Here is a 12,288-nt window from a genome sequence, read left to right as displayed (position 1 = left end):
TGATAGAAACATTTAAATACATAAAGGGAATCAACTCGGTAAAGGAGGAGAGCATATTTAAAAGAAGAAAAACTACCACAAGAGGACACAGTTTTAAATTAGAGGGGCAAAGGTTTAAAAGTAATATGAGGAAGTATTACTTTACTGAGAGAGTAGTGGATGCATGGAATAACCTTCCTGCAGAAGTGGTAGCTGCAAATACAGTGAAGGAGTTTAAGCATGCATGGGATAGGCATAAGGCTATCCTTCATACAAGATAGGGCCAGGGACTATTCATAGGATTCAGATATATTGGGCAGACTAGATGGGCCAAATGGTTCTTATCTGCCGACACATTCTATGTTTCTATGTTTCTATTCTGACTTCTACGTAATTGCTGAATCTTGTACTGATGCATAGGTCAGAGAAAGGGAACCATCCAGAGGTGGGGGACACAGACATCTGACACTCCTAGAAGTGGTCAGTGCTGACAGTGCCCGATTTAAATCTTTAGAGACCTGACCAGTGAACACCGCAAACTGTACACTTTTGCTGTATTTTTTTATTTCAGGTTCTTATTTAGCGCCGTCAGTTTACGCAGCGCTTTACATATACATTGCACATTCACATCAGTCCCTGCCCTCAAGGAGCTTACAATCTAAGGTCCCTAACTCACATACACACATAGTAGGGCCAATTTTATACAGGATCCAATTAACCTACCAGCATGTCTTTGGAGTGTGGGAGGAAACCGGAGTACCCGGAGGAAACCTACGCAGGCACAGGGAGAACATGCAAACTCCAGGCAGGTAGTGTCGTGGTTGGGATTTGAACCAGCAACCCTCTTGCTGCTAGGTGAAAGTGCTAACCACTACACCACTGTGCATGGAACAGTTTTTTAGTTTTACAAGGTGATCATTCACCAGTCCCTGCCCCAAAAATGGGAATTAATTAAGTTAATTTAAAGTGGTCGTAAACCCTTTGATATACCCAGTGAAGTCATCCTACATAAGTTATATCTGTCTGCCTGCAGTCTTCCTCTCTCTACATACATTCAAAGTGCTGAACTTTTAAAGCTTGTCTAAGTTGTCAGGAAAAAAGGGGCAGAGGGCTAAAGTTACATTCTGCAGAGCTCCGTGTGGGGAGCTCTGAGAGCTGATTGGAGGGAAAGGACACATCCCCTTCACACAGCACACATGAACAGAGCTGATGCAGTCAATCAACTGAAGGTCCCTCTCCGTCACCATTTTTCTCTTGGTGTCAGGAAAACTTCTCATAAGTGGGATTCATACAGATAGAGGAAAAAAGGCAGCACACAGAAATAACACTTAATACTCTGGATTGAGAACAGTACACACTGTAGAGGGATATGCTTTGTTCATATTTCATGTCTGAGGTTTACAACCACTTTAATGTTTCTTTAAATCCGAGGCCTTCATGCTTCTAATTAATTTAGTTGAAACTAAACTCGTTATACTACATACTGTTTTTGTAAACTTGTCAAACATTAAACTGTATAATTGTGTAATTTTTGTTCCATGCAGTTCGTTCATTCTCCCCATACTGCATTCCCATTAGCAATAAATGGGGAATCCAGTATGTAATACCCTACCCATTAAATTCCTCGCATATATAAAGTAACATGCTGTGGGGTTGGAGGTGAAAGGGGCCTGAGCTGGAAAGCTTTCTTTCTGGGGTCACTGAATGTTATAAGCAGAGGTTGCATCTCTGTTTTAGGTGGACCTGGTTTTAGTATTAAAAATTTAATATTTCTGCCAAAGCGTTTTCATGAAATGGGCATATATATATAATATGTATGTCCATTTATAAAAAATATAGTCTCTTTTTCTTTTTCCTTTCTATTGTGATATGTGTGAATTTTACATACATAAATATATCTGTCCCTTTATTCTTCAGCACCTATGAGTTTAAAACAGTTACAGTTCTTAGATTGTGGTTTTGCATTTTTTTTTTTATGAATGCTGCTTTGTGTATACATATCCCAAATAGAAAAACCGCAGAAAGTCGTAAATTAGCACAACAGTGAGTTGGATACAAATCATAGAAATGCATGAAGTTACAGTAAACGCCATTAGTAAAAATATATAATAATTTGTGGCATCCGTGTGTTAAGAGTTCATACTTTTTGCCGGGATGTGTGTTTCAATACTTCAGTTTGTTGCTGCATTTATATGCAGTTGACAAACATTCAGAGCGATAGTAGTGATAGTCCATCCTAAGAGCCGGTTCACACTGAGGCGATCCGACTTGCCGGGGCGACCTGTGAAGTCGCGGTGCACAGCGCGCACCGCGACCTCGGAGTGACATGCACGGACTTCATATCATTGAAGTCAATGCAGGTCGCTCCAGGTCGCCCCAAAGTAGTACAGGACCCTTTTTCTAAGTCGGAGCGACTTGTGTCGCTCCTATTAGAACAGGTCCTGTGCTAATCTATGGCAGGCGACCCACAGCGACTTGTCAGGCGACCAAGTCTCCTGACAAGTCGCCCCAGTGTGAACCAGCTCTTATGGTAATCATGGGTACAGGTCACGTTAAACCTGTCTTTACCACAACCCACATTAACTTTGTCAGCCTTTTGTAAATGTATTAGGAAATGTACCTCACTTGTCCATGAATGTATAACCAAAATCCCATTTTACTAAAAAATATGTTGCATTAATCCAGTAAACTACAACATAATACAGTATTGAGAAACATAAGATTTTTCAAATTTGGGTGGTCTACTGACCATATAATCTCTATGCAACATGATGTCCTGGATTTTTGTTAATTGGTGTTGTGAAATTTGGGGTTTTAAGTTTTGGTTGAAGTGAAAAGAAGCCCCAATGTAATCATAAAGAAAATTGTAATTGTAAAAAAAATGTTAGCTTTAGAATCTACTGATGCCGACCCAAAATACCCTATTAAAGCAAACTGTGTTTGTAATGAAACCATGTTGATGATGTATAGGACTTGTTTTATTACCCCACAACAGTATATAATACATCAGAGATAAAATATGGGTCCCTTTAAAGGATAAGTCCAGGCAAAACCTAACTAACGCTAAATCTGCTCTGTGCCACATTCTCACTCTAATCTATCTAACCCTGTAAAGCAAAAATCGCTGTACCTATTCTGCAGCCGATCCGGTCTGGTCCCACGCTAAACTGTCAGTGGCACCCAATCCGGTCTGGTCTTCAGCGACGGAAGCTCTGTGCTGGAGAGGACCGATAACAGCTTTGAAATGAATGGGAAGTGATGTCACCCATATATAACAGCTTTGAAATGAATGGGAAGTGACGTCACTAATAGACTTACTATGGGGCTTCCATTGTCGAGTGCCTCTCCTGCACCCGCCTCCATGCTGAAGCGCCGCTGACAGTTCAGCGTGGGACTGGACCAGATCAGCTGCAGAATAGGCAAGTACAGTGATTTTTGCTTTACAGGGTTAGATAGATTAGGTTTAGAATGTGGCACAGAGCAGGTTTAGCGTTAGTAAGGTTTTGCCTGGACTTATCTTTTAGGCGTAGCATTATACACAAGATCCAAATTTAATGATATCTTCACTTTCACTAGGTTTTAAATGGCCATCATACAGTGAATGTTTATGTTCTTGAGACACCATCAATAAATGGCAATTGGTTTAGAAATCTTTCATTCAGTGTCTATTGTTTTCTGTTTTAGATTTATTTCAACAAATACCCAGCACTTAACACATTTATACAGGGGGACAGATTCAGAAGTCTGTCCAATATGGGAGCCAGTAAAGATGTGCTTCTATTGACTACAATAACATAGGCACTGTAATTGTTTCAGTCTTTGGCTATACCCAGAGATTGTCCTACCCTTATGTCTTGAGATTAAAAAAAGAAAGCATCTTTCTAAGTATAGTCTTGTTTCCTTGTATCCAACTTTTCTGTATTGGGTATCGATATGCCTCAGTTGGCAGGCAAATGGGGATATGTGCACATAAAAAACTCAGCATTCAAATGGTGACCTAATTGACATTTACAGTGTCTGTTTAGAGGTCTCTATAGTTGGTAAGGACTTATGTCCAAGGTTCCATAAAGTGATTCTAGAGTAAGAAATGGTTGGAAACTGTCCATTTTTTTTTTCTGTGTTCCTGCAGGGGAAATATATCCTCCCTGTTTGCCTAGGTTACTATTGTCCAAAAACTGAAAGTTTGGAAAATTCTAATATTTTAAGCTGTCATTACTACAGGAATAGAGGGCAAATCTTTTCCAGTAAGAGATTTCTCACTTTTTGTTGTGTCTGAAGAGGGCAAGTTAAAAACAAAATCTCCCCAAATGGACTTAAAAAACCTCAACAGGAGGTTTACCTGTTCCATATTCTATCCAAAAGAAACAAGAAAAGATAAATTTGGTCTTAGATTTTTTAAAATTAAGCTGCTTAAAGGATATTTCTAGAGAGAGACACAAAGGCTTAAACTGTATTCTACAAGATGCCTGCCACTGTTTAGGTGCTATGAAAATATATTTTGTCCTCAATACGAGAATCAAATTGATATATAATATTATAGGTGAAATCGGAAACATTTAATAATTCTGTGACTGAATCAGAGTTGGGTCTCTAGTTGAGGAGATGATGAATCGTGTAAATCAAGTGTCCGATATCTTTTTGGTGTTAGTTAAATGGAATGCATGGGTGGTTTTTCACATTTTCCCCTCATTATGGCCTGGACTAGAAATTATATAAATTTAGAGTCCGGTAAATATAAAATACTGAATATGAATTCTGGTATTCAATCCAGCAAGTTTTATTATCTTATTTGACAGCTGGAAGAAAGTTAACTGCTGCTGTGCTGCTGATCTGGAATTCCAATATGGTTTCCAATCAAGTGATCACTGTAATAATTCAAAATAGGACAATTATAGTAGGAAAAAAACTTTATTTTTACATTTTTGCACAGTTTTCAGAAATCATACAAAAAAGTAAGCATGGCTTTAATTGAAATGGTATAACAAACATATGGCCTTTAAAAATTATTTATGAATAATATTTAGTATTCAGATTTGTAATAGCTTTACTGCCAAGTTAATTGATGCATGCTGACCTCTGGTAGTGAAAGGATTAAGTAGACAAAAGATAAAAGTTACAAAAATGTTAAACGAACACAAAGCTAATCCAAAAACCATTTAGAGGTTTCCCTTTTTGGCATTTGGCAGATTTTCTGAATATGACTATGCCCTGTGATTTTATTGTCAGGTTTATAGCTATAACGGGGCATGTTCAGATGCAGAAATGGTGGTACCATTTTAGGGAAGTGACATTTTTTTTCCTGCACAGGAAGTTCTTTGTACGAAAAAGTTTTTTTTTTTTTTTTTTTTTTTTTAATTTTTTGCCAAGAACTGGGCTTGTAGTAGTGTGGTCCATCCCCTCCTTAATCCTCCCTCTTACTAGCTCCATCATCAGCCAGTCATTACTTTTATTACAAAATGCTGATGTCAACAAATGAGATGGGAGAAGACCACACAGGACAGGGAGGAGCTACAATGTTATGAGTGTTATGTGCAGTGTGTACTGTTGCTCTTATGCAAATAAAGGTGCATAGTGACATAAGCCAGCTGCCTGCTCAACGGGGACCAGCGGACAGGTCCCCCCCCCCCCCTCTGAGAAAGCGGACTCCTAGCTTTCAGTTCCTCAAAGATAACACTTTAAGATTCAATCAGTTTCTAACTACTAAGGCCCCGTTCACATGGGGTGGACTCCATCGAACAGATCTGTCCACTGATCCCAGCAGAGCAGGTGGATGACAGGTCAGTGTCCGCTCTGCTATGCAGAGTGGACACGGACCCAGCCTAGTGTTTTGTATGAAGCGGTCGGATGGAAACGGACCGACTGTCTGTTTTCCATCCAACACACTAGATGGATGCAGAACGAATCCCCATCCATCTGTTTTTGGCGGCCCGAATTGGATCAGACGCAGGAGGGTGTAAATAGGGAAACATGTCCGTTTACATACTCCTCCCAATAGAGAACAATAGGAGGTCCGATTAGGTCCGCCTGAAAAAGGGACAGATGGACCCGATCGGTCTGCTGGTGTGAAATAAGCCTTAGAAGTATCTGCTGAGTGTTTACATTAGAGGGCTGGCAGGCTGCCCAGAAAGAAATAAACAGAAAATTATCTAAGTTGCAAAGAGTCTCTAAACTTTAAAGGTGTTTTTTTCCTCAATGCCTATAGCTACAAATGTGAATGTTTTAAAGTGTTTTATTGCTTGATCAGAATATATCGGTTTTTTTTTTGTGTACAGTCTAGATATACAGTTAGGTCCATATATATTTAGACACAAGCACAATTTTCATACTTGTGGCTCTGTATGCCACCAGAATAAAATTAAAACGAAACAATCCACATGAATTTGAAGTCCAGACTTTCAGCTTTAATTCAAGGGGTTGAACCTAAATATCAAGTACAAATTTTAGGAACTGCAATCATTTTTATACACAGACACCCCCCCCCCCTTTTCAGTGGCTCAAATGTAATTGGACAAATTAATATAATCATAAATAAAATGTTAATTTTTAATATTTTTTTGAGAATCCTTAACTAGCAATGACTGCCTGAAGTCTGGAACCCATGGATATTACCAAAGACTGGGTTTTCTCCTTTGTGATGCTTTGCCAGGCGCTAACTGCAGCTGTCTTCAGTTGTTCTTTGTTTGTGGGTCTTTCTGCCTTTAGTTTTGCCTTCAGCAAGTGATGAAAAGCATGCTTAATTGGGTTGAGACCAGGTGATTGGCTTGCCTATTGCAGAATATTCCACTTCTTTCCCTTCAAAAGCTCCTGGGTCGCTTTTGCAGTGTGTTTTGGATCACTGTCCATCTGTACTGTGAAGTTCTGTAGAATCAACTTTGCTGCATTTGGCTGAATCTGGGCTGATCTCTAAACACTGCAGAATTCATCTTGCTGCTTCTGTCAAATCATCAATAAACACCGATGACGCAGTGACATTGGAAGTCTTACATGCCCATGCCATCACACTGCCTTCACTATGTTTTACAGATGACGTGTGCTTTGGATCAGGAGCTATTCCAAGCCATATCCATGCTTTTTTCTTCCCATCATTCTAGTACAGATTATTCTTAGTTTCATCTGTTCAAAGAATGCTTTTCCAGAACTGGTCTGGCTTTTTTTAGATGTTTTTTTGGTAAAGTCTAAACTGGCTTTTCTGTTCTTGTGGCTTATGAATGATTTGCATCTTGTGGTGAACCCTCTGTATTTGCTCTTGTGAAGTCTTCTCTTAATTGTAGACTTTAACAATGATACGCCCACCTCCTGGAGAGTGTCCTTCACTTGTCTGGATGTTGTGAATGGGTTTTTCTTTACCATAGAGCAGATCCTGCGATCATCCACCACTGTTGATTTCCATGGACGTCCAGTCATTTTTTTATGTTGTTAGGATCCCCAGTGCGTTCTTCTTTTCTCATAATATACCAAACTGTTGATTTGGCCACTCCTAATGTTGCTGCTATCTCTCTAATAAATTGGTTTTGTTTTTGAAGCCTTACAATAGCTTGTTTCACTTGCACGGACAGCTCCTTTGAATGAATGATGTAGGTTCACAGCAATAGATTCCAAATGTAAATACCACACTTAGAATCAACTCCAGACCTTTTACCTGCCTAATTAAAAAGAAATAACGAAGGAGTAGCCAAAAGCTGGTTATGAAACCGCTTTTGATTCAATTGTTCAATTACTTTTGTTTCCCTGAAGAAGGGGGATGGCTAATCATAAGAGCTTTAATTTTCCTAAACCCTTCCTCCAATTTGGATGAACATATCCTCAAAAACCTGAGAGTGTGCACTTTCAGCCCATATCCATTATATAACTATAGCTTGAATCTGTTTTGGTAAATAACTAAAAAAAATAAAATTATGCCTGTGTCCAACTATATATGGACCTAACTGTAGGTTCAGTTTAAGAGGGAGGCACGAAAATTTCATGTTTGAAGAAAAAAAAACAAAAAAAACCTTAGTTCTAAATTAAATTTATAGGCATGCAAGCATCCATAATTATGTCTGTGGAGGAGGGAGGAAAGAAAAAGAAGAGACAGGATTTAGGTGAAATATCCAACATGGCTTGATCTTTTTCTCTTGGTAATGTTGGGGGTTGGCCACAGTGAAATGCAACTGGTAGACTCGACTGGTGGTGATCATGTTTTACTTTTTGCTAATAGGATTCTTCTGATGAGAACAAAATACTTTTGACTGGTGGCCTACATGGTAGAAAGCAATGTTTCGTTAAATGTAAGGACATGGACAGCTGAAAGGGAGACCTCTGTTAGTCACTGTATATGTCATTTATATTGCGCCAACACTGTACTATAAAGAATAGATTTGTCAGCTGTTTTAAATTCCTCTGAACTTTACTTGAACTGTCTGTGTATTCCAGCATGTTCTCTTTCCTAGAGGGTGGGTTAGCTTTTCCTGGTGTGTTTTATAAATTAATAAGGTTAATGCTACTACCACGTTCTGGGATAAGAGACTCAGACACACTCGTATTAAGCCGTGTGTATAGGCAGACCCCCCTCTTATCTCAGATTTGGCAGGTAGTGTTAGCGCTATTAAATTATAAATCAGGGTTTCTCTTTATCAAATTTTAAATACATAGGATCATAGATTTTTAAAATATATCTAGGAATATATATAATTAACTATATAGCCACCTATAACTAAAATAGTTGTAGCCAATATTACTTCTATAGGGGAGTTTTATGGCATTTTGATGTTGTGAAGAAAGGTTGCCTTTGGGATGGGGAAAAAGAGCATGCTGATTGGCCAAGAGCCTTGACCCTGATTTATAAATACCCCTCCCCACACCCACTAATCCAGGGTACGCATAACTTTGGAGGTATCCGCGTTGGTAACGGGCCCACAGAAGAAGATGCCGAAATTATTCAGCACGACCAGCTGTCCATGCATTCAGAAGAAGGCGAAGAGGTAATCATTTATTATATTGATCCTTTAATCCTTTGCGGTTGGAGGACCTTGCAGAGCATCAGTTCCTAATGTGTTGCAAGGACAACTTCCATCAAAGGAATTTATTGCTTGAACATATTGTTTCTAGTCCTGTGTGACAACAACATTGCTTTGAAATATCAGTCCCTCAAATGTTCTATGTAGATGTTCTTTATATTGCCAGCTGTACTACAAATGGGGAAAATATAAGTACATATGCAAACAGCACTAAAAAATGTGATTGATGGAAAAGAATCGGTGTAAGCATGTGGTAATATGCAGTGACATACTCTCACAATATGCATAGAACACTCTAGACAGCATTTTATAATTAGAAATTGCAGCAGGGCCTTCTTTTGTACCTATTGAATGCGAATGCTTTGATAGCTAGTTGGCCATAGATTATATGATTTTCTTCTTCAATTTCCTTTAGATTTACCTTAAATTATGTAGTGCAAGGAGCTGCCTGATTGCATACTAATTGAAAGTGTTTAGGTTTGACCTCACATTATACTGTTTTGGAAATTTTAAAGGAAAATTGTATAATGTTTGACCAACCTTAGCCTAGGTCAAAGTATTTTTTTATGGAGTTTTAAACAAAAAATGGGTTTGGCGCTGCCCTGTGCGTGTCTATATAGTGTTAGAATCAAAACTACATAAAACCTCAAAAAATGGTGCAGGTAGAAAAAAAAAAAATCAAAATATAAAAAAAATCAATGGAAAAAAAACAGAAATTTAAAACCATATTAAAATATTAAAAGTGCTAGTGCCTAGTATGAAATAGACCGTTTGCACTTAAAACATCAATAAATCAATGTAACAAAAATTCATTTGAAGTGACCAAAGCTGATATAAAGTGATCAGTGCTCTAAATGGAAAGTCTTTATATGGTAAGCAATTGTCCTTCCACTGTCACGTGACAGCACTGCAAGCCCTTATGATAGTGCTGCTAGAAAAACTATATTAAGTGATTTTGCAGCAAAAGGGAGTTCCACAGTATCATGCAATGTGCCTGATGTCTCCCCTCTTGTTGCTTCACTCACCAGAAATCTCTCCCCTCAAAAGGGGTAACCAGCATTCGCAGCTCCACCTGGCTGTATATGGATATCCAGGACCAGCCCTAGGACGTTTTCCTCTTAACGTTACTGCCAATCCCCAGCAGTCTCAATCATGCCTGGCTTTATTTCTGCACACGTTGGTGTTTTGGTTATAACCACCCTCCTTTAAATTTTTTCCACTTTTCCTCTTGTGTTGTCTCCAAACACAGATAATATTCAAATGTAGTTAATTTGGCAAATCCATTGAGACTCAAGACAATCAATGACTCCATGCGATAGCTTGCTTTATGGCATTATTGCTTGCCATTACCTTTGCTGGCTTGTTAAACCAAGTCTTTAGATGTATTATCCCACTTTCTGTAGAAAATGTTTCCTTATCTTCAACTGTTAGGAGAAATGTGACTTTTAACATTTTTGCTCCAGATGCAGAGCGTGCCGGGCTCAAACAGCCACTTCACATGGTGCAAGTCAGAGAATGGAATAGCTCTTCCATTCTTTGATTTGCACCACGTGAAGCCGGTGTTTCAGTCCGGCACTCTTAAAATTTTTGCTCCAGATGCAGAGAGTGCCGGGCTGAAACACCGGCTTCACGTGGTGCAAGTCAAAGAATGGAAGAGATATTCCATTCTCTGACTTGCACCATGTGAAGTGGCTGTTTGAGCCCGGCACTCTCTGCATCTGGAGCAAAAATGTTAAAAGTCACATTTCTCCTAACAGTTGAAGATAAGGGAACATTTTCTACAGAAAGTGGGATAATACATCTAAAGACTTGGTTTAACAAGCCAGCAAAGGTAATGGCAAGCAATAATGCCATAAAGCAAGCCATCACATGGAATCATTGATTGCTTGAGTCTCATTGGATTTGCCAAATTCACTACATTTAAATATTATCTGTGATTGGAGATAACACTAGAGGAAAAGTGGAAGAAAACTCAAGGAGGGTGGAAATAACCAAAACACCAACGTGTGCAGGAATAAAGCCAGGTATGATTGAGATTGCTCTTCCGGTAGGGAGCACAAAGGTGCCTTCCCCACAGCAAAATACAATGATTACTGCTGGCGGCAAGCAGCTGGCAGCAATCAGGCAAAGAAAAACCTGACAGGCTGGTTGTACTGAAGTTGATTGATGGATCGAATTCAATACAATCAGCCTGTCCATAGACAGGTTCGAAATTCAGCTGAACCTGCTCAACTTCAATTTTGTCTGTGGCCAGCTTATGTGTGCTTCTAGTTCATCTCTGCAGTAAAACATGGACAGCGAGCATGCAAAGTCCTCTTTTGATATATCTCGATATGAAAATGAAGATGACTATATCGGCTGTCACATAGGAAATTTGTACTGGACAATCCATGTTAAGCTCTAAGAGGACAGTTGGTGTGCCCCCTTTAAGGATATTTACCCTTTCTATAGGTCCTGGTGGCCATTATCACCAGCAGAAAAGCGAAAGAAAATTTCACATTTTGAGTTCTCACCAGAACAGGAATAAAGGGGAAATCGAACGGACAAATAGTTCTGTGACCTTGGTGACAACCAGAGCTAGCCCCCACTCTGGAGAGAATTCCTTTTACTTCCTGTTGGGACAGGAAATGAATGGAAAAAATGACAGGGGTTAAAACCCTCCTGTACTCTTTGCAAAATGGAAAAAAGGTTTTGGGTTCGGTTCTGCTTTAATTAATGCATGTGAAACCTTAAAGGGTTTTTTTTTTTCAATATTAAAATAAATTTTTTTACAAATGTATATTTATAATAGTATCTTTTTTATGTTTACTTATGTGCACATCACAAGCAATGCTCATTTGTTCATGCTTTGGTGTGTAATTTCAGTAATGTTTCTTGTCCCATGACAATTATAGATTTGCTATTCTTATTAAACATATTAGCTAACACATGCTTTGCAAATCAATGTAAGATACCATTTCAAACACTGGTTGTTTTCCATTAAAGGCAAAAGTTAAGCAAGTTAAATACGTAACTTTTAATTTTTTTTTTTCCAAATACAGTAAGGTAACATTCACAGTAGATTTGTTGTATCTTTTTTATTAAAAAAAAAAAAACATTTTAAGAATCTTCAAAGAGGGACTGAAGTTTTAAAGTGATATTTATGGCTAACCTGTATTTCTTTCTCTTTTAAACCTTTATTAAATCTGGATTTATATTATTCCAAGCCTGCCGTGGAGGAAGTGGTAAGAGCCAAAGTCCGTTGTGCATGCTCTCAATCAGACAAGAAGACTTGGAGATATGGCTTATTCATCATTGTTTTAATTTAACCATT

At 38.6% G+C, this 12,288-nt stretch overlaps 1 protein-coding gene across 6 annotated transcripts in view; it reads left to right on the top strand.

The window, feature by feature from the left end:
- Positions 1 to 12,288, top strand: part of ATP6V0A1 (ATPase H+ transporting V0 subunit a1) — a 164,818-nt gene that overhangs the window by 124,445 nt on the left and 28,085 nt on the right. For 3 of the 6 annotated variants that reach the window (XM_082272084.1, XM_082272082.1, XM_082272086.1), the window contains exon 18: positions 8,832 to 8,939. In XM_082272084.1, coding sequence (XP_082128210.1) covers positions 8,832 to 8,939 — 108 coding nt within the window. Of the gene's footprint in view, positions 1 to 8,831; positions 8,940 to 12,181; positions 12,200 to 12,288 lie in introns of all 6 variants that reach the window. The other 3 variants (XM_082272083.1, XM_082272081.1, XM_082272085.1) reach the window with 2 other exon arrangements.

Source organism: Pelophylax lessonae (assembly GCF_965119305.1).
Source record: "Pelophylax lessonae genome assembly, chromosome: 11".
NCBI classification, from domain to species: Eukaryota; Metazoa; Chordata; class Amphibia; order Anura; family Ranidae; genus Pelophylax; species Pelophylax lessonae.
The sequence above is the reverse complement of the archived record's forward strand: the minus strand, read 5'-3'. Positions and strand labels throughout refer to the sequence as shown.